At 45.1% G+C, this 23,230-nt stretch overlaps 2 protein-coding genes across 4 annotated transcripts in view; one reads left to right on the plus strand and one right to left on the minus strand.

Annotated features, from left to right (window-relative positions):
- Nucleotides 1-10,607: 10,607 nt before the first annotated feature.
- On the minus strand, nt 10,608-13,542 carry LOC136677287 (uncharacterized). The gene is made up of 6 exons (XM_066654781.1): nt 13,495-13,542; nt 13,327-13,397; nt 11,998-13,060; nt 11,622-11,802; nt 11,362-11,430; nt 10,608-11,044 (listed from the first exon to the last, which is right to left on the minus strand). Exons 2-4 carry the CDS (start codon nt 13,377-13,379, stop codon nt 11,779-11,781), a joined length of 1,140 nt encoding a protein of 379 aa, XP_066510878.1. The 5' UTR covers nt 13,380-13,397; nt 13,495-13,542; the 3' UTR covers nt 10,608-11,044; nt 11,362-11,430; nt 11,622-11,778.
- A 475-nt stretch (nt 13,543-14,017) lies between these two features.
- LOC136676585 (ectopic P granules protein 5 homolog) overlaps nt 14,018-23,230 on the plus strand; it is a 58,135-nt gene continuing 48,922 nt past the window's right edge. For 2 of the 3 annotated variants that reach the window (XM_066653686.1, XM_066653688.1), the window contains exons 1-5: nt 14,018-14,134; nt 15,390-15,479; nt 16,632-17,522; nt 19,290-19,533; nt 22,130-22,260. In XM_066653686.1, the coding sequence (XP_066509783.1) occupies nt 15,420-15,479; nt 16,632-17,522; nt 19,290-19,533; nt 22,130-22,260 (1,326 nt within the window). In that variant the 5' untranslated portion in view covers nt 14,018-14,134; nt 15,390-15,419. Of the gene's footprint in view, nt 14,135-14,477; nt 14,514-15,389; nt 15,480-16,631; nt 17,523-19,289; nt 19,534-22,129; nt 22,261-23,230 lie in introns of those variants that run through there. The other variant, XM_066653687.1, reaches the window with a different exon arrangement.

Raw genomic sequence — 23,230 nt, forward strand, 5'->3', positions numbered from 1 at the left:
AAAAATCTGAAAGGCTCACTGAAGATAGAATATAACAGACAATTAATATCCTGAAAATTAAGAAATTTTACTGTGGAAGTATAATATATTTAGATTATTATATACAAACCGGATTCCAAAAAGTTGGGACTATAAACAAATATTGAATAAAAACTGAATGCAATGATATGGAGGTGGCAAATGTCAATATTTTATTCAGAATAGAACACAAATCACAGATCAAAGTTTAAACTGAGAGAATGTATCATTTTAAGGGAAAAATGTTGTTTCAAAATTTCATTGCGTCAAAAAATCCTCAAAAAAGTTGGGACAAGGCCAATTTTTACCACTGTTTGGCACCCCCCCTTCTTCTTACAACACTCAACAGACGTCTGGGGACAGAGGAGACCAGTTTCTCAAGTTTAGAAATAGGAATGCTCTCCCATTCATGTCTAATACAGGCCTCTAACTGTTCAATCGTCTTGGGCCTAGATGGGAGGATATGTTGTTCTAGAACCTGAACACAGTTCTCTGCATTAATGGGGCCTTTCCAGACATGCAAGCTGCCCATGCCACAAGCACTCATGCAACCCCATACCATCAGTGATGCAGGCTTCTGAACGGAGCATTGATAACAATTTGGGTTATCCTTGTCCTCTCTGGTCCGGATGACATGGCGTCCCAGTGTTCCATAAAGAACTTCAAATCGTGACTCATCTGACCACAGAACAGTCTTCCATTTTGCCACACTCCATTTTAAAAGACCCCTGGCCCAGTGCAAACGTCTGAGCTTGTGGAGCTTGCTTAGAAATGGCTTCCTCTTTGCACTGTAGGGTTTCAGCTGGCGACGGCGGATGGCACGGTGGATTGTGTTCACTGACAAAGCTTTCTGGAAGTATTCCTGAGCCCATTCTGTTATTTCCTTGACAGTGGCGTTCCTGTTTGAGGTGCAGTGACGTTTAAGGGCCCGGAGATCACGAGCATCCAGTAGAGTTTTACGGCCTTGACCCTTACGCACAGCAATTGTTCCAGATTCTCTGAATCTTTTAATGATGTTATGCACAGTTGATGATGATAACTTAAAAGTCTTTGCTATTTTACGCTGGGTAATACCATTCTGGTATCGCTGCACTATCTTTCTGCTGAACAATGGTGGAATTGGTGATCCTCTTACCATCTTGGCTTCAGAGAGACACTGACACTCTGAGAAGCTCTTTTTATACCCAATCATGTTGTCAATTGACCTAATTAGTGTTAATTGGTCTTCCAACTGTTCGTTATATGCTCAATTTCCTTTTTCCAGCCACTTATTGCTACTTGTCCCAACTTTTTTTGGGATTTGTTGACACTGTAAAATATTGAATCAACATATTTTTCCTTTAAAATGTTACATTTACTCAGATTAAACTTGTGATTTGTGTTCTATTCTGAATAAAATATTAGATGTTGGCACCTGCACATCATTGCATTCAGTTTTTATTCACAATTTATTTAGTGTCCCAACTTTTTTGGAATCCGGTTTGTAGAAATTTAGAATATTACTTAAGACCAGTACAAAAAAGGATTTTTAGAAACGCCTGCCGACTGAAAAGTATGAGCATGTACAGCACTCAATACTTAGTTGGAACTCCTTTTGCCTGAATTACTGCAGCAATGCGGCGCGGCATGGAGTCGATCAGTCTGTGGCACTTCTCAGGTGTTATGAGAGCTCAGGTTGCTCTGATAGTTGCCTTCAGCTCTTCTACATTATTGGGTCTAGCATATTGCATCTTCCTCTTCACAATACCCCATAGATTCTCTATGGAGTTAAGGTCAGGGGAGTTTGCTGGCCAATTAAGAACAAGGAGACCATGGTCCTTAAACCAGGTACTGGTAGCTTTGTCACTGTGTGCAGGTGCCAAGTCCTGTTGGAAAATGAAATCTGCATCTCCATAAAGTTGGTCAGCAGCAGGAAGCATGAAGTGCTCTAAAACTTCCTGGTAGATGGCTGCGTTGATGTCAGGAACGAGGGGCGGATTGAGGGAATCTCACTCACACTCGCTAAAACACAGCTTTTTAATAAAGGAAAACAACAAAACAGAGACCTTAACAAAACGAAAACAAACAGGGAGCTAACCAGGCTAAACTAAACAAGGGGAGCTAAACAGGGCAAACGGGACTGACAGACTAAAGAGTAAACGAAGGAACGAGACAGGAAAAGAAACTACGACACGAAACAACGACTAGGGAAACAAACACGGAGAAACTGTGGAGACAGACGGACAGACTCGAAAACACGACCGACTAGACATGAGAAAAGAGAAATGAGAAATGTACGACAAACGGATGAGAGACAAGAGGGCTTAAATACTCACACAAACGAGACGCACCTGAGACAGATAACGAGAAGGACGGGTTAACAGATGACACGGACGAGGAGGCGGAGACAAGGACATAAACAAAACAGAGCCATGTGCAAATAAAGCACATGGCGGGGACAACAGACTGACAGGACGAAGGCATGACAGATGCCCCCCCCAAGAACGCGCAACTCCCGGGCGCGTACTCCTAAACCCCCCAGGAGCTGGCACTGGAGAGGGTACGGAAAACAAGACAGGACTCAGGACAGGACGGGAACAGACACAGGAGCTGGGGACACGACAGGACCGAATATACGAGACGGGACATGGGACATGACAGGAGACTGACAAAGGGAGGCAGCAAGAGACGAGAACGGACTGGACAGGACAGGAGTGGACACATGGGACTTGACAGGGTTTTTGACATTGGACATGACACTGGATGGAAACAGGGACTGGACAGAAGACGGGACAGGTGACATGACTTGGTGCTGGGACTGGACGGGAGCAGAGACTGGTGACAAGACACTGGACAGGATAGGAACGTTAGACTGGACAGGGGTACGTGACTGGACAGAAGACAGGACAGGTGACATGACACTAGACTGGAACGGAGACGGGACTGGAGACTGGACAGGGGATTGGAAGGGAAACTGGACCTGAGACAAGACAGGTGACTGGACATTGGACGGATACGGGAACTGGACGTGAGACAAGACAGAGGGTTGAAACAGGGACTGGACAGGACTGACAGGGGACTGGACAGGAGACAAGACAGAGGGTTGAAACAGAGACAAGACCGGAGACGGGACTTGAGACTGGACAGGGATTTGAAACAGAGACTGGACCGGAGACAAGACGGGTGACTGGACATTGGACGGATACGAAGACTGGACATGACTAACAGGGGACTGAACCGGGGGTTGAAACAGGGACTGGACAGGGCTGACAGGGGACTGGACATGAGACAAGACAGAGGGTTGAAACGGGGACTGGACAGGACTAACAGGGGACTGGACATGAGACAAGACAGAGGGTTGAAACGGAGACGGGGCTTGAGACTGGACAGGGATTTGAAACAGAGACTGGACAGGGCTGACAGGGGACTGGACATGAGGCAGGACAGGTGACTGGACTGGACTTGGTAGGGGAACAGGGACCAAGACGTTTACGGGGACAGACATGAATACAGTAACAGGTACAGGGACAGAGACAAAGGCTGACACGGGTACTGGGACAAGGACAGAGACGGGAACCATGACAGGGACAGACAAGGGAACCAAAATAACAGGGCGGTGCCCAGGACTGGCTAATGTCTGTGTGGCAGTCTGAGGAACCAGCCTGGGCACAGTTCTGGGGATCGGCCCTGAAGTCCTTCGGGCCGACCTACGGACATGGACAGGAGAGGCCGTAGCCACAGTCACGGGGACAGGAGAGGCCGTAGCCACAGTCACGGGGACAGAAGAGGCCGTAGCCACAGTCACGGGGACAGGAGCGGCGGGCGCCGCCGCCGTCACGGACACAGGAGCGGCGGGCACCGCCGCCGTCACGGACACTGGAGCGGCGGGTGCCGCCATCACGGACACTGGAGCGGCGGGTGCCGCCATCACGGACACTGGAGCGGCGGGTGCCGCCATCACGGACACTGGAGCGGCGGGTGCCGCCATCACGGACACTGGAGCGGCGGGTGCCGCCATCACGGACACTGGAGCGGCGGGTGCCGCCATCACGGACACTGGAGACCCTGCGACGACGTCCACGGAGGCAGGGGAACCTGCAGCGACGTCGTCCACGGAGGCAGGGGAACCTGCAGCGACGTCGTCCCTGAAGACAGGAGAGGCGCGCGCCGCGCTCTCGAGGACAGGGGTTTGTGCTGCTCGCCGGGCTCGCGCTGGGGCTGTAAAGGGTTTAGGGGGTTTCACAGGCGCACCCATTAGATCACCTCGAGGTGCGCCCCTGTTAGCCTCAGACCTCAGAGGTACGGAGGTGAGGCTAACAGCCCCTACCCTTAACGCCCCCCCAAAAATTTCCCCGGACCTGAGGGGGTAATCCTCCAGCGAGGGGGGAACTCCAGCACGCTTCTTCCGCCGACTCTTTCGACTCCCGCTGGCGCAACTACTCGATTCCCGAGTCGACTCCTCCGCTATAGGATCCGGAGCAGCGCCAGGCAGGAGCTGGAGCCGGCGACTCCATTCCGAGGCCGCTTTCAAAGCCTCCCCCACAGGATCTTTGGGGCCTGTGCGGAATGGAGTCCGGCGAACGGCACATCCCTTGAGATAATAGTCTGTGCTAGCTGCGTCCTGGGGGTCGTACATTCTGTCAGGAACGAGGGGCGGATTGAGGGAGGCGGACGCACTCGCTAAAACACAGCTTTTTAATAAAGGAAAACAACAAAACAGAGACCTTAACAAAACGAAAACAAACAGGGAGCTAACCAGGCTAAACTAAACAAGGGGAGCTAAACAGGGCAAACGGGACTGACAGACTAAAGAGTAAACGAAGGAACGAGAGAGGAAAAGAAACTACGACACGAAACAACGACTAGGGAAACAAACACGGAGAAACTGTGGAGACAGACGGACAGACTCGAAAACACGACCGACTAGACATGAGAAAAGAGAAATGAGAAATGTACGACAAACGGATGAGAGACAAGAGGGCTTAAATACTCACACAAACGAGACGCACCTGAGACAGATAACGAGAAGGACGGGTTAACAGATGACACGGACGAGGAGGCGGAGACAAGGACATAAACAAAACAGAGCCATGTGCAAATAAAGCACATGGCGGGGACAACAGACTGACAGGACGAAGGCGTGACAGTTGACCTTGGACCTCAGAAAACACGTGGATTCTGTACTTCTCCTCTCTTCCTCCAGACTCTGGGACCTTGATTTCTGAAGGAAATGCAAAATTTACTTTCATCAGAGACATAACTGTGGACCACTCTGCAGCAGTCCAGTCCTTTTTGTCTTCAGCCCAGGGGCAAGACGCTTCAGACACTGTGTCTTGTTCAAGAGTGGCTTCACACAAGGAATGCGACTCTGTCTCTTGTTCAAGAGTGGCTTCACACAAGGAATGCGACGCTGAAACCCATGTCTTACATACGTCTGTGTGGTGGTGGTTCTTGAAGCACTGACTCCAGCTGCAGTCCAGTCTTTGTGAATCTCCCCCACATTTTTGAATGGGTTTTGTTTGACAGTCCTCTCCAGGGTGCGGTTATCACTTGTACACTGTTTTCTACCACATCTTTTCCTTCCCTTCGCCTCTCTATTAATGAGCTTGGACACAGCTCTGTGAACGCCCCATCTCTTTACAATGACCTGTTGTGCCTTGCTCTGCTTGTGTAAGGTGTCAGTGGTCATCTTTTGGACAACTGTCACGTCAGCAGTCTTCCCCATGATTGTGGAGCCTACAGAACTAGACTGAGAGACCATTTAAAGGCCTTCGCAGGTGTTTTGAGTTAATTCACTCATTAAAGTGGCACCAGGTGTCTTCAATATTGAACCTTTTCATAATATTCAAATTTTCTGAGAAATTTAATTAGGGGTTTTCATTAGTTATAATCATCAGATTAAAAGAAATAAACACCTGAAATATATCAGTCTGTGTGTAATGAATGAGTGTAATATACAAGTTTCACTTTTTGAATGGAATTACTGAAATAAATCAACTTTTTCATGATATTCTAATTTTATGACCAGCTCCTGTGGATAAAATTGTAAACCCTCTAAGGTAAGCCTTTGCAGATTCCCAAAGAAACTCTGGATTTGTTTCACCGTTATCGATTATTAAAAAAAAATGTCTATCTCTGCCTCCATCTTTCTTTTAAAGTCCTTATCTTTAATTAGGCATGGTGGAAATCTCCATTTCTGTGTCCTGTTTGTAGTTTCACTTATAATCAGTTCCAAATAAACTGGAGCATGGCCGCTGATATGGACAGATCCTATACTACTTTTGGTCACCCGCCCTATGTTCTGTTTTGGTATCGGAAAAGAGTCTATTCAGGAATAGGTATTGTGTGGGTGAGAACAGAATGTGAAGTCTGATGTCAGTGGGTTCAGAGTTCTCCAGACAACGATAAAATGAATGTCTTTAAGCATTTCAGCAAGATAAGGACCTTCTCTTTTTTTCTGTGTGCGCGCCTACTGGAAGTCTGTCTAATTTGTGAGTTAAAGTCACCCTCCAGCACTGTACAAGGGCAGTTATATTCCTCCAAAACTGCAGCTACTGTAGACCAAAATAAAGGGGATGGTGAATTGGGGGCATATATGTTCATCATTGTGATACATGCACCATTAATTAACACCATTAACAAGGAGGTATCTACCTTCAGGGTCCCTAGTAAACACACGTAGTACAAATGGGATATTCCTGCAAATGAATATGGCCACCCCTCGGTAGGTCGACCGGATATGCGATGGTGAAAAAGAGGACATGAGAGGAGATGAGCTCTCGCCTTTTATTTGCACCTTTACTAAAGTAAACAAGGACTACTGACGTGCAGACTGACCAATTAAATGTTTACAGAGAAGGTTATCGACCAATAACGGTAGCTCTACAGTCAGACTGTCCAATCAGAAGATTTTAGGCTACTTCACCATGCCCCCTTCTCACTCAAGCGAACCAATCGGAGTAGGGTAGGGCGGGACTAGTTTGTGAACGAAACTTCTCGACGTTCTATGTAAGCTCTAGAAAAACAATATCCCGGACGTTTGTGAAATTCTGCCCGGACATTTTTTTAAGTCTAAAACAGAGGATGTCTGGTCACCATATATCTGTGCCTTTTCTTTTTTATTTTCTTCCGTTTTATTGAGTGGTGAATCCCTTTCACGTTAAATGTACAAAATTTAACCTTGTTTGTATCTGACATCTAATAATTGCTTACGTCTATTTATTACCCCCTTTTCTGGGGTCCTTCTGGTTAAGCTCTGGATATCTATAAAGACTGTGTAACAAAACACATTTAGATACAGATTTAAACAATAAAAACCAAAAACAACAAACCTGCTGTGGCTTTAACTTATCTGAAGGGGACATGAGAAACCTCTTAGCTTCTAACATCTTTACACAACTAAACAATCATTAGTCGGATGGAACAGAGCTCCCTAGGCCTGGCGTTATATAAGAATATTCTTCAGAGATTGTATATGTACAATGTATCTCTCTCTAGTCGTTACACTACAGCATATAATAAGGAATGCAATAGTAGTTACCTGTGATCTCTTCACCAATGTTAATTGTTTGTTGAGGCATACTGGATGTATGATAAACTCAATCGTAAGACCGCTTGACATTAATTAATGTAATTACCAAATGTAGCAGCCAACAGATGATAGTGAGACTATGTACTACATTTGACCTTCATGTTTTGTTTTTCTGTATTTCCTCGGCAAACCTCTGTGCTTTTGCTATGGTTTTGAATAATTGGACCTTGTCATCGTGCGTGATGTGCAACACCGCTGGGACGAGCATCTTATCAGGAATCTCCAGTGCCCGGAACGTAAGGAGAGATTAGTCTCAAAGTAATTTACAACTGTGTAAATGTTAATCCACAAATGAACACATCCCACTCTGTGTCTCACAGTCTGCAGTTTGTACAAATACAGTCACATTCATAAACACGTTTTTGGTTTCTCATAGATATCTCATAATTTTATGTGAAAATAACTCCTCACAGATAGTCACCCTGGAGCTCTGTGACTGCAACACCTACCTGCTGCACCACGATGCCGCCCAACAAAGTAATAAATAGTTTAAAATACATTTTCAATCTCAGTGCTGGTTTTTGGTGTAACGTTTTAAATATAATTCCACAAACATATGACTCCTTTGTTAGTTAGGGGGTTCACCAAATTCTTTGACCCCAGAGGGTGCTAATTCATGTCCAGCGTAGGGGACACAGTTTCTGACAGCTGCAATCAGAATTTGTGACTCCACTGAATATTAATTACATAAATGTACTGAAACCTGAATGTTTATAAGGTTTATATGGAGATTCAGTGGCTAAAGCTATGAAGTAGTGTCCTCTGGAGTCACAGAATTCGGTGCAACACCGGCATGCCGTAATCGGCCCGAGTGTGGGTCGATACAAAGTTTCTGTACTTTTACTCAAACACAGGGTTTGTGTACTCTGTCCTCCACTGTATAAAATAAACAAACAATATTATACACCTGGTGATTAAAAATGAAGTTATGATTTCAAATAAAGTCATTTAGTACGTTATAAAACGATCAACCATAACATTAAAACCACTCAGAGATGGTTACCAAACCTGACTGAGTTAATGTGCGCTTCAGTACGGCCATCCAGGACTGTTCTTCTCCACTGTGTATTTACAAACTGGTTTTAATGTTATGGGGATTGATCTTATAAATTGATTGAAATATAAATGATCTTCAACACAGTGATTCCGTCTGTGCTGATATCCAAACTCAACCAACTGGGTATCAGCACATCACTCTGCCACTGGATTTTAGACTTCCTGTCTACCAGACCCCAATCTGTTAGATTAGGCAACCTTCACTCATCAACCATCACTTTGAGCACTGGCGTTCCACAAGGTTGTGTTCTGAGCCCGATTCTGTACTCTCTCTTCACCCATGACTGTGTACCTGCCTATGGTTCAAACACCATAGTCAAATTCGCAGATGACACCACGGTGATAGGCTTGATTACAGCCAATAATGAAACGGCCTACCGGGATGAAGTACAGCATCTGTCCTTGTGGTGCCACAACAATAACCTGGTACTAAACACGCTCAAGACAAAGGAGATCATCATGGACTTCAGACGGACTAGGAACCAAGCTCACGCCCCCATTTACATCAATGGAACCGCAGTGGATCAGGTGCCCAGTTTCAAGTTCCTTGGTCTCCACATTTCCAATGATCTCACCTGGTCCTTGAACTCCTCCGTCCTCATCAAAAAGACACAGCGCCTCTATTTTCTTTGGAGTCTGAAGAAAGCTCAGTTGTCTCCCAGGATACTGGTGAACTTTTACTGCTGTACCATCGAGAGCATACTTACCAACTGCATCTCTGTATGGTACGGCAGTTGCTGTGCTGCAGACCGCAAAGCTCTCCAGCGGGTGGTAAAAACAGCACAGCGCATCATAGGCACCGAATTACCTACCATCGAGGACATCTACCACAAACGCTGCCTGGGCAGGGCAAGAAACATCGTCAAGGACGTCACCCACCCAAATCATGGACTTTTCAGCCTTTTACCATCTGGCAGACGTTACAGGAGCCTCCGTTCCCGCACTAACAGAGTTCGTAACAGTTTTTTTTCCTGAGGTTGTTATCCTGATGAACACCATTCAGGCACTTTAAACAAACATTGCACAATCATTTCACTGCACCTTCTGTAAAGCTGTATTTCATTCATCCTTCAGTAAACAATGCTACACAATGTTACTTTGTTTACATGTTATATATTTCAATATGTATATATGGTTACTTTAACTTCCATAATCACAATGTCATATCACTACTGCACTTTATCTAAATTATGTAATAATGCTCTGCACAATGACAATAAAGTTGAATCTAATCTAAATGTTTTATTAACTTAATTATATTTAAATGTGGTGTATAGATGTAAATAGATATTATTTATAACTGAAAACTGCACTTTCACATATTTTTTTAAAAGTTATTTAGACGTTATGTATTTAATTCTCCCTCGACCCTGAAATGGATTACGCAGCAAAGATGACGATGATCCTTTATTCTTTGTTTCAATGTGATTTTGTGGCTACAGACGTGTTCCTGAGAGGAAAGATTAAACACACAGCGCTGTTTGTGACTAAAGTGTGGTTTGAAAGAAAACTTATTAAAATGAAATGCGACGTGAAAATGACTTGAAATGAACTTCTGTAAACAACAAATATGAGGACGTCACACCGACATCAGGAAAAAGACGTCTAAAAATCGTCCGAATTTAACCTTATTTCCAGCGTCACTTCCACTGACCTGTGGCCACTGGGTAAATTCACAGCTGAACTCAGTCTGGATTTAAGACTTGAATTTATATTTTTGAAAATCTGAATATTTCAACCCCTAAGATTTCAGAAAAATATATTTCCAATAATCAATGTATTTAATTAATTTAGTTCCATATTCAACCTTTTATTCACTCATTTACCACTCACTGATTTTTCTGACGTCTCGTTTATGGCACCACTACTTTATTTACCCCCTCACTGTTCAGTTATAATGCAGTCTTCATGTAAAATGTCTCTGTCTCAGGAAAAAATATCTGAAACAAAGTATTTACTTCTATTTTTGTTTTATTTCAGATCAGTTTCATAAAGTTGCTCAGACAGATCCACTCAGCTGTAATCAATCCTCACTTCTGTAGATCTGGAGCGTTCTGAATGTCGAGGACATACCAGTCCTCGCATTTATTCTTCATCCTCACCAGGGCCGTGGTGGGTCCGAAACTGACTCACTTCGGTGGACAGTGTCACAGCCAATCCACCTACAGCATGTGTTTAGATTGTGGGAGGAAACCGGAGCACCCGGAGAAAACCCACGCAGACACGGGGAGAACACAGCAACTCCTCACAGACAGTGACCAGAGGCAGGGACTGAACCCACCATCCACCCACTGGAGCTGTGTGGCAACAACACTACCTGCAGTGCCACCGTGCCGCCCAGTCTTACCACCTTACCACCGTAACAGTCCTCCCTCGCGTCCTGCGCCTCCTCGGCCACCGCTAAAGAAATAAAAATCACAACTATCAACCAACTGACCACTAGAGAGAACAGCACAGTGTAGAAATCAAATGTCGTGAATGTGTGACTCACTCAATGTAACGCTTTTCCACCAAGAGAACTCCGTTCCTGATTCTTGGAACCTTGGTTCTTTCCAGTGAACCGCTGTGTTTTATTATTATTTACTGTTGTTGTTGTTTTGTCCCTCAGATTATTTTACTCAGTTAAACTTCAATCATCATTAAATTCATCCTTCGCTATCTAGTTTTAATCTAATAGTGACCTGCGCTGTCAGTAAATACAAAGAAATCTCACATACCTTTAGGGTTAGTACTGCATCTGTTTCCCACGGAGTACTCCGTCACATCCTGCACCTCCTCAGCCACCGCTAAAGAAAGAAAAATCACAACTATCAACCAACTGAGCACTAGAGCGAACAGCACAGTGTATAACTGATATCTACGGAGTCACAAAAGGGTCAAAAAGACTGACTTTGTAAAACAATACTCACAAACGTAACAGAATTTGTAACTGAGTAACTACACACACGTAAAATTAGCTAGTGAAGAGCGTCCTCACCCTCTCTCCGCACCACAAACACTGGAAGACATCCTGAGCTGCAGCAGCCCCCCCACACTCTGACCACCACCTCTGCTCTCAGCCTCACCTCCAGGCTCGGTTTAGATCTGATTCTTGAGGTTCGGTGCTCAGTGTTTCCACGAGCACATCGCAAACCTCACTGTCTGCGCCTCCTGAAAAACTGTTAAAGAAAATCACAGCTGTACACCACCTGAGCACTCTGCAGAAAAGTAACAATCATTACCTGTCATCATCCAAATGCCAAATTATCTTCAAATTGTCTAATTATTTTTATCATTTTAAAGGTTGTTTAGCTTTGAAAATCCACCTTAACTGTAATGTTAGTGACTTAGTGTCGATAAAAAGTCTCACACACCTGGCTGAATCTGATTCTGGGGAACCTGAATGGCCAGCGGAGCCTTGTTCTCCTAGTGGGCTCATTCTCAGCTTCCACCACTGGCTCACGCTCCCAGGACTCTGGAATCTCTGGGTATGGCAAGGGCCCTTCCGGACATCCCCAGATCACCAGAGCATTAGGTGGGACGTTAAAGGTGGTCCTTATTGTGGCCTCGGTGATGATGTCGTGCAGCTCCATGCTTGGTCTCTCCGCCATCTCCCGCAGACGCTCTAGAGAGCCGACCATGCTCATTAGATGATCGTACATCTCATCAACACTTGCTCTGCGGCCTCTGCTGGCCATAAAGTCCAACACCTCCTGAAGGAAGCGCTTCACTGACTCCTCAGTGAAAGGCTCCATAGCCCTCAGGAGGGAGTTGTTGGGAGCTTCCCCTTCAACACTGGGATCTCCACCGGCCATGTTGTTGATACGGAGGATCCGGGACTGTCTGAAGGCAGGAATAATGTCCATGCTAGGAAAGGACGCAGTAGACAGGCTCTCTGAGGTGTCGCTGGCTCCCTGCTGTGGTAAGTGTGGGGGAGCAAAGGGAGCAGGAGCTGTCCGTCTGTTGAAGAACTGAGCAGCTCTTCTGAACATCCTCCTCATCCTATTTTTGATGGCAGCAGACACTCTACTGAGGCCTGGGCAACAGCTGGAACAGTCCAGCACATTCTGGACTGTTCTCCCCTGCCTGAGTTCTGGGCTCCAGTTCTCCAAAAACTCATACCAAGCGTCCTCTTCCTCCATCTCCTCTGAGGACTCTCTCTGCATTTCTTCCGCGGCTTCCTCCTCTTTCACAGTGTCCTCGCCCTCACTGACTGGACAGTGACGACCATCACAAAGAGACATTTTGGTGTTCTTAATGACCTGGATTACCTCGTTTGTGATGGTCAGGGCGAGTCCTTCATTAAAATCCCTCCTGGAGACATCTGAAGTTGGGGACTCCACCAGTCGACTGTTCAGCAAGAACAGGACTCCTGGCAGAATCCTCTGCTGAAGAAAGTCGTCACGGCCGCCCGGTGTCTCCTCGCCAGCCGCGCTCCTACACATGTAGAAATGCTTATTTAGTTATGAATGGTGGCTATAGTACACTCTCTGGTCTCTGCAATAACACTCTCGCTGCCATTTTGTGTACTACATTTGGATTTTGGTAATGATCAAATGTCCGGTCAAAACAGGACAAATACAGGTCCAGATTTCAGCGCTGTAACCTGGCCATCCTGTCATAATCGCCTAACAGGGCATTTTAAAAACACTCTTAAATTAGTCAAATACCTGGAAACGTTAGCGTTATCATTGAAAACTCACCTTCCTGTCTCCTCACACACAGCAGTGATAGGGTTGATCGTTTGCTCAGGCATTTTGTTTTCTCGTTTACACTGTAAATGGAGAGTTTTAAAAACAATGAACCTCCGTTAAATCTTCAGCTGTAGGAAAATGTGAGAGAATCAGAGAAAGAGAGAAAAGGAGACTCACCTTCACTCGAAAACGTTCCGCTCTGAAATGACATCACAACGACTCTCCCGCTCTTTTATAGGAGCGAGGGGCGGGGACTGTGACGTCACGCTCACTGTTCTTTAATATTCCGGAATATTACTGAAACTCTTGCTATTACCTCACTGCTTATCAGACAATATACAATGAAGTGCCATATATGCTTTCATGTGGTTTTATTACAGTTTCATACATAAACATATTATTGATCATTTTCTATTTATTTTAGCCATCAACACAGTCATGTAATATATAATTAACATTCATTAGCTTAAATAAATATATTATTGGTAAAATTCATATTGTTTTTATTATAAATAAACGTAAGAATTAATGTTTTAACCTAGTAATTCATTCCTTCGTTCGTTGTCTGTGAGCCTTATCCAGTTCGTTCGTTGCCATCTCAAAAGTGTGCACTTCACCGAGGGTGTTAGGGCTCAATGACACAATCGGACCACCGCCACTGTGGGCTGGCCCTCTCCGAGTTGCCGTAGAAAGGCGGAGCGTCATGTGACAGTGCAGATCTGAGATAGACCTCCAGGACCGAACCAAAACAAACCGAGCAGACCACGGTGTTTACAGCTTTTACAGGCTTTTATTTCACATTTTACACACCTTTACTGTGAGTACTCGTGATTATTCCCTCTCTAAACGCTTCTGGGACGTTCTGGGAGCGACACGACTTTGACAGATGTGTTTTTAAAAGCGAAACCTAGGGGTTCAATAGAGCTTTAAGGGCAAAGGCTTGTTGTTTTCACCTCAGCCTGAGACAGCAGGAACTCCGAAGGCTGGGCAAAAACTTTTAGAAAACCAGCCTTTTTCTATAGATATATAGAAGGGAATATCGGTTTAAACACCTTAGTACGTTTGTATAATGCTAGTCTACGCAATACAGGTACCGGTTGATTTACAGTAGGATGTAATACCTCTCCAAAACACAAAAGAGTTGTCCTCTGTTATTGAAGAATTCTACTTATGAAACTGTCTTTATTTCGGTTGAGGTGAGGTCATATCACACAGTTATTAATATTATCGGGTATTTACAGTGTTAATTACATTAATTTAAGAAATACACAAACACAGAAATAGCCTTGTAAGTCCCATATATGTGCACTTTGTAGTTCTACAATTACGGACTGTAGTTTTGTATCTGTTGCTCTGCATACTTCATTACCCCTCTTTCCCCCTGTTCCTCAGCGCTCAGGACCCCCACAGAGCAGGTGAGATGTGGTGGTGGATCATTCTCTGTGCTGCAGTGACACTGACGTGGTGGTGGTGTGTTAGTGTGTGTTGTGCTGGTGTAGAGTGGATCAGACACAGCAGTGCTGCTGGGGTTTATAAACCCCTCAGTGTCTGGACTGAGAACAGTCCACCGACCAAAAACATCCAGCCAACAGCGTCCTGTGCCACTGATGAAGGACTAGAGGACGAGCGACACACACTGTGCAGCGACAGATGAGCTACTGTCTCTGACTTTACATCTACAAGGTGGACCAACGAGGGAGGAGTGTCTCACAGAGTGGACAGAGAGTGGACACAGGGTTTAAAAATTCCAGCAGCACTGCTGTGTCTGATCCACTCTACACCAGCACAACACACACTAACACACCACCACCACTGGACAGTGTCACTGCAGCGCTGAGAATGATCCACCACCAGAATCATATCTGCTCTGTGGGGGTCCTGAGAAATGAAGAGCAGGGGGAGAGGGGGTAATAAAGTGTACAGAACAAAAGATGGACTGCATTGTGTAGTTACAAACACAAAAATTGCACAAATAAGGTTAGTGGAACTGATAGAAGTCAGTGTAGAAACATAAGGTACTTATAATGTTTTGTGTATATGAGCTATCTAAGAAATGTATTTTATTATTGTAGGGGTCTGTGTCATTAAAATGAAATGAAAACATGATGGCTGAAGCGGTGAGGCCGAGGAAATCAAAAACAAAGTCCTCTGGAAAGTCACAGGTAAAATGTTTGTTGTATCTTAATAACAATATGGCCACAAATTTATAGACACACATTTTAAAGTGCACCCACAGTCATTTAATCTTTTTAATAAATCATGAAGGTGTCACGGTGGTGCAGCAGGTAGTGTCTCTGTCACAACTCCAGGGACCTGGAGGTTGTGGGTTCGAGTCTCGCTCCTGGTGACTGTCTGTGAGGAGTGTGGTGTGTTCTCTCTGTGTCTGCGTGGGTTTCCTTGGGGTGACTGTCTGTGAGGAGTGTGGTGTGTTCCTCGGGGTGCTCCGGTTTCTCCCACGTTCCAAAAACACATGGTGGTAGGTGGATTGGCGACTCAAAAGTGTCCGTAGGTGTGAGTGTGTGTCACCCTGTGAAGGACCCACCGTGACCCTGAACTGGATAAGGGTTACAGACAATGAATTAATAAATAAATCATGAAATGAAACGGGACTTTTTGGAGCAGCTGCTCAGTGCCAAGTGTTAGAAGTAAAGTTAACAATGTGATAACTAAGTAATAAACAATGTAACTATAGAAATATATTGATTTCCGTAATATTGAACATTAAACCTCTGGGTGTGATAAGAATGAGAGTATCAGGACCTCACTCTTGTTCCTTATTTTCATAAATATTTAGGTGTACAAACATCATAAAGCATTTTTAATGTAACATATGATTGTAATAAAACATTTGAACATTCTCCCACTCTTCTGTCATTTTATAGTGACGTTTGCGTAGCAGTGAAAATCAAAATGATCATTTTAGTTTAAACAAATTCTAAAAATGAATCTTTCACAATCACGAGCACTGAGATGCCCATCTGTAACTGGTCTAAACCCACACTCACACGGACTTTTGGACACAGTATTGTCCCCAAGAACAGAACAAACCCATCACAGTCTTCTTCAGCTTTTTCCTGATGGAGCTCAGAACCAACGCAGCGCTCAAACTCTTCACTCGCCGCTTTCAGAATACTCCATTTTTATTATTTTCTTGAATAAAAAGACAGTATTCATTATTAATACTATTCCACAGTTAAATAAAAAAAGAGTGGGAGACTGTTTGAATTTTGAATTAAATCATTTTGTAGAAACTCATACTTTTATAACTCCTATAGTGATGTGCCTACTTGCTTGCGTTCCTTTTTCTGCCTTAGGAAAAAAAACAGAGGCAGCTTGAGGCTGTGAGGAAAGCCTCTGCACTTGCGGTACCATGTTCTCCTGCTCCTGAGCTCTCTGCTGAATTTACAGATGTTCCTCTCAGTCTTCCAGAGATTCCTGCTTCTGTCCAGGAACCAGTTCCCCAGCTTTCAGGAGACCAACCTGAGGCGGTGGAGAAGGACCAAAACCAAGAACTATCATGTGATAGGACAGAGGTTTCGGAGGAACCCTCTGGCACCGCAGACATGCGACATGAGCCATCGTCACAAGACCGGCCGATTGAAGCGGACCAATCTTCTCCATCTCAGCTTAACCGGTGTGATCAGAAGGTCCTTGGTTCTAAAGTGGAGCATTTAAGTGTTTCTTCTCTTTACCCTCCTCTGTCCTCTTTGGCGGTGGAAGCCCAGCTTTTGGCTGGTCCCTCTTCTCTTAGCTCAGGTCTGGTGGAGGCATCCCTTATGCCGTTAGTGGTTGAAGCTGCCAATGAGCCCAGACAGCTGGGTCCAGCTCCAGCTGTTCTTCCTCTGGCTGACCAGGAGTCCTCACCCCCGAGCCTGATCCCTGTACAACTAACAGAAGCCGAAAGACCGCAGGAAAGGCTGTACCCCGAGCTGCCCCGGCAATCTCAGGTAATCCAGGCCTTCACCACCGAGCAGCTGAGGATGTGGGAGCCAGGTTCTTGGCTGGAGAACGTGGAGCTTCACGCTTCCGAGTTCCAGACCTTGGCTCACCAGGACGGCCATGAGCTGCACGAGCTTCTCCTGAACTATTGGAGGTGCCGCAAGCAGCTAAGCCAGGCACAGGCTGAGCTACAGGCGGCAAACTCTGACTGCAAGAGCACCCAGAATCGTGTGTGGAGCTTCAGGGACGAGCAGCTAACGCTACAGGTGAAGATCACCACACGGTCTGACTTTACTGTTAAAGTAAACACTGTTAAAGCAACACTAGGTAGCATTTTTTCCTTAAAGCTACTCTGGGCTCAGAACTGGACTGCAGAAACTGTACTATGTAACATTTTTAGGAGGGAAGGTGGGGACCACCCTTTGCAATTGTAGGGTGAGACAAGGAGCAAAGTTTGTCTCCCCTTTTGCTGTCATAAGTCTCCTCTCTTCTAAGAAGGCTTTAAAATATAGCGTTGGAAAATTCTGTGAGGATTTTATGGCATTCAGCCATGTACACAATAGTTACTGAGGTAGGATGATTAGTTCTAGATCGCAGAAGACAATCCATATCACCCTAACGTTGTTAACGGTAGGTAACCATCAATCCCCAGAACACAGATCCACTGCTCCACAGGTATCTCCCAAAGGTATCTCCAGCCGAACATTTGGCATTGACCAATGACTTCATGCTCATTTGCATAAAATGGACAAACTCAGGATTGAACCAACACTATGTCAAATGTAGTGTTTTTGCCCTTGGGCTTGCTCTAGAGTTGCGGATGGTGTTTATATCGGCAGCTGATATTTATAGTAAGTTTTAATCTAGAAAAACAGAAATATTTGAGCTAATTGAGCCTAATTTTATCTATAAATCTGTGAAAGTTTGACTATTTTACTCTCACAGCTGAAGGGAGGACGAGGAGGTGGATGTACACGCAAGGAATATTTATAACACTAACTAGAACTAAATAGAAACAAAAAGCAAACAGCCATGAGCCGGTAGAGACAGACACAAACATACACAACACCAGACAACTGAGCACCGAGAACAAGGGGGTGTATCTACACATGACCACAGACCAGGAACACCTGAGAAGGATAACTACAGGGAACACTAATCACAAGGTGGGGCCAAGGTGGAGACGGGGGAGGAGACTGGAACCATAACTAAACAAAGTCATGTGCTTAAGGAGCTCATGGCAAACAAGGAAAAGGGCAGAACGCGGGACATTTAGGAATTAGGAATATAGATATAACTTATAACAAACTTCATAAACAACAGCTTAAAAGTTTATGGAATGAATTTTATTTCTTCAAATGAATTTTGCCTTCATTTAACGTCAGCATTTTAATTTCAAAGAGACACTGCAGAAGGCATCGCAAACTGAGACTCGTTCGACTATAAATCGTCGACCAGAACTCAAAGATTCGAAGCGGCGATTCTTTTGGAGTCGACTCGTCTTCAGTATTCGACCTGCTGCTCTTTTCACTCTCACAAAAACACACGGAACATTTTCTCTTTTCATTTCCTTCCAATATTCTGTTTTCAAATCAGAAATATCGAGTCATTTACAAGTCTTTCACATTTGTTTTGGTTTTTTTTATTGAAAATTGTAAAACACTTTGTCGTTCCCATCTGTAAATGTATATATTTATATAGTTCTTGTCAAGATTTTGTCAATGAATATTTTTTTGTCAAAATAACACGCCTCCATATGTTACAGAGTATAGAGAGTATAGTATGGTAGAGTATAGTATGGAGTAGCAACAACATAGTTATTACAGGTCAGTGGAGCATCCCAATGGTTCAGAAGCTGTAAATCTAAGGTAACGATGCTACCTAGTGTTGGTTTAATGCTCCTCTCTGATATTCCTCTGTCTGTGACAGTGAAGGAGAATGCGTCTCGGTCTCTCTCTCCTGCCCCTACATCAGAGAAACATAACCCTATTCTTTTGTTCTTGTGTATAACCCTGGCTTTTTGCCCCTCTCAGGGTGTATGCGCAGACCAGGCGAAGGTGTGCGGTTACCATCGTTTCCAGCAGGTGGTGCTAAACGAGGCAGCGGTGGCTGAACTGAGGCATCTGTTTGAGGCGAAAGCTGAGCTGCTTCATCAGACTGTGGCCTTGCACTCCTACACCTCTGTGCTCTCTCGCCTGCAAGTGGAGTCTTATCTCTACCGCCTGCTTAGCACTAACCCCGTCACCAGGAGCGTGGCTGTACAGGACGCAGGTTCAGGCAAGTCAATGTTTACAGTTTTACCTGCAATATGTGCTCATCAAATAGAGTGAGGTAATCCCGGTTCACACTGAGACATTACTCAATGTACCAGAGAGTGTAAACAACACCCCATCTGACTGCACAACAATTATGATGTACTTTTGATGGCGGTGGCTGATGTTTTCCTCTGAAATCGGTGAACCACACTGCTCTCTGGCTCGGTTTTATTTTTTGTTTTATCTGTGGTCCTAGAGTGAGAAACAGTGATTTTCTGACTATTTACAAAATTGTCCTATAACCGCGTTCATTTCTCTGATAAAGCCGAGTCTGGTAGGTCTACAGGCATTCATTCGTCACGTTTGCACTAGCCCTCTGGAGTCACAGATCACGCCAGTGTGATCTCACCACTCGGCTAAAGTTAAACCATTAACGTTTCTTGAAAGTGCTGCTTTAGACGCTGTATTGTTGTTTTTTTTAGACTAAGATGCACCAAGCAGAAGATGAATCTAAAAAACACATTACAAAATCACATTCGCCATAAACCTTTACATCTGAATTAAATCATCAGATTAATTAGACCCTCACCTGTCGGCTGTGCCTCCACCTGTGACTTTTTAAATCCCAGTGTGGCCCTGAAAAGTCCCAGCTTTAAAGCAACACCAGGTAATATTTGGTATTTTTGCTCCTGGACTCCCCCTACATTTGCTGAGTGTAATACACCTTTACAGCACTGTCCTGAAATCAAGAGGGAGGAGGATGAGGCGGGAGGTGGTTTCCTTCAAAAGTTACATAGTGCAATTTACATAGTGCATAGGGCCCAAAAAAAAAATAAAAATAATAATAACACCCCACAGAGGTGTTATTCTCCCTTTTACAGCTCAGTGGAGCATCACAATGATTTTGAAGCTGTACTAATGAGGTATAAACATACCTAGTGTTCCTTTAATACGACGCGGCACAGAGTAACAGCGCTGTAACACGCCGCCACATGTGGGCTACGGTTTTCATGAGATTGCTGCAATAATACAGAATGTAATGGATGTTGTCTTTTTTCTGTGTGAGTGCGTGTGTGTGTGTGTGTATTGTGACGCTCTAAACGGTGGCGAGGGACCACAGGAGAACATAAGTCAGAGTTCAGCACTCAGCCATTACTTTTAATGCTCAAAACATAAAGAATTAACAACGAAAATCTCAGGCGTTCAAAAAGAACCACGTGCAACGAGCGCCGACGCCAGTGAATACGCCAGGGCTTCTCCTTCTCTAGGACAGCGGGGCGGCGTCCGGCTGCACGTCCGCGCCAGCTCAGTCTGCTCCAGAGAAGAGAAAACAGAAAAACGGGGAAAGAGGGAGAAAGACGAGAGCGAAATGATTAGGCGGATCAGCAAAAGTCAATCTCTCGTGTCGACCAGTAGTTACCCCTTTCTCTCTCACCCCTCGGAGATCCCTCGGTGGTCTTTTATGTCGTCGCTTCCGCCCTGGGAAGTAGGAGGAGCTGGGCCCCGTAACTGCCAGGCGCGGGTGGCTTCTCACCCCGCCCTGAGGGGCCGATGGCTGGCGTGGCATGGAGCTGCTGGATTGATGAGACGGCCCCCGGCCACAGTATATTGATATTGAGGTCAGATTTGCATCAGCCTTTTTTTTATAGCTTCTCCAAAAAGATGTAGCAGATTTGAACATATCTTTTTGTTGCTGCTCAAACTTCACAGGTTCCTTCAGCATTGATCACATTTTATATCAGTGCTTTTGTGTTTATTCTGAGCGTGTGGTTTCTCTTTTTAAAAACACAGCACCAGTCAAAAGTCTGGACACACCTCCTCCTCATCAGTGATTGGTGGAGTAGAGCTAGTCACTTTATAGAGCTGTGTACCAGCCCCTACCTCTGCACAGCCCCAGTTACAGTCTCAGACACATTCAGAAGGGAGCGGTTCTACAGATTAACTCTCGACGAGGCCACAGCTGTTCACTGAAAACCGTTCCAGGTGATGACCTCACGAAGCCGACTGAGAGAACGGAGAGAGTGTGTGAAGCTGTCGTCAAAGCAACAGGGGGCTACTGTGAAGAGTCTAAAGAATAAAACATAGTCTGCTTTCTTTAACACTTCTCTGTTTACTACATCACTCCATATGTGTTCCTTCATAGTTTTAATGTCTTCCACATTCATTTACAACGAAGAAAACAATAAAAAACAAAGAAAGACTTTTGAATGAGGCTGTATCCAAACTTTTGACTGGTTCTGTACATTCACAACATGTGGAAAACGGCCCAAAACAAGGGAAACTGTCGAGTGTCCAAACTTTTGACTGGTAATGTATTTCTATAGCTTTCTAAGCTTTAGTCATTGCACCTGATGAAATCACCTCTACGGAGACAGTCAGGACACGTGTTGACAACTTATTGCACTGACACTAATGCAGTCACTTCACAGGGTGGCGCACAGGAGCAGAGCACAGACTCCCCAGGTCTAACACCGCAGCTGACAGATGTTGAGAGTGTTGCATGACATTATACCATGTGATGAGGGGAGAGAAGGGTCCATCGCAACCATCCAGCCCGAAGACTATTAGTAAAACAGCACTGATCTTACTTCTGACGTTGGTTTCTCTTGGACTTTCAGGCACCCCCAAATCCCAGGTGTCTTCTATGCAGCCTCTGAAGGAAAGCATCAGTGTCCTGTTCAGCTTCACCCGCCGCGTCCTCGACGATCCTCAGTTCCAGAATGACATCCACCTGTGGCTGCAGAAACTGGTAAAAGTCATGCTTTCATCAGGAAAAGTTCAGTAGCAGCACTGTTTTCATCATTATGAGAATTATTCTTATACACATCCTTGTGTGTTTCAACCAGCTGGACACTTCTGAGTCTTGTTATGCCTTTTCTGAAAGTTTAAATCAAATGAAAATTTATTAAAAAAAAAAAGAGGGTAATACAGGGCGGCACGGTGGCGCAGCAGGTTAGTGTCACAGTCACACATGGTCCTGGAGGTTGTGGGTTCGAGTCCCGCTCTGGGTGACTGTCTGTGTGTGGTGTGTTCTCCCTGTGTCTGCGTGGGTTTCCTCCGGGTGACTGTCTGTGAAGACTGTGGTGTGTTCTCTCTGTGTCTGCGTGGGTTTCCTCCGGGTGACTGTCTGTGAGAACTGTGGTGTGTTCTCTCTGTGTCTGCGTGAGTTTCCTCCGGGTGACTGTCTGTGAGGAGTGTGGTGTGTTCTCCCTGTGTCTGTGTGGGTTTCCTCCGGGTGACTGTCTGTGAGGACTGTGGTGTGTTCTCCCTGTGTCTGCGTGGGTTTCCTCCGGGTGACTGTCTGTGAGGACTGTGGTGTGTTCTTTCTGTGTCTGCGTGGGTTTCCTCCGGGTGACTGTCTGTGAGGACTGTGGTGTGTTCTCTCTGTGTCTGCGTGGGTTTCCTCCGGGTGCTCCGGTTTCCTCCCATGCTCCAAAAACACACGTTGGTAGGTGGATTGGTGACTCAAAAGTGTCCGTAGGTGTGAGTGAATGTGTGAGTGTGTGTCACCCTGTGAAGGACTGTGGTGTGTTCCTGCTTTGTGCCCAATGATTCCAGGTAGGCTCTAGACCCACCGCCGCCCTGAACTGGATAAGGGTTACAGACAGTGAATGAATGAGGGAGATACTGAGTTAGTCTCTAACCATATGGCCCTGCTCTAATTCGAGACATTTACATGTGATAAACCTATGGATTTTAAATTCAATTTTCTGCTATAA

Source organism: Hoplias malabaricus, chromosome X2, assembly GCF_029633855.1.
Source record: "Hoplias malabaricus isolate fHopMal1 chromosome X2, fHopMal1.hap1, whole genome shotgun sequence".
NCBI lineage: Eukaryota > Metazoa > Chordata > Actinopteri > Characiformes > Erythrinidae > Hoplias > Hoplias malabaricus.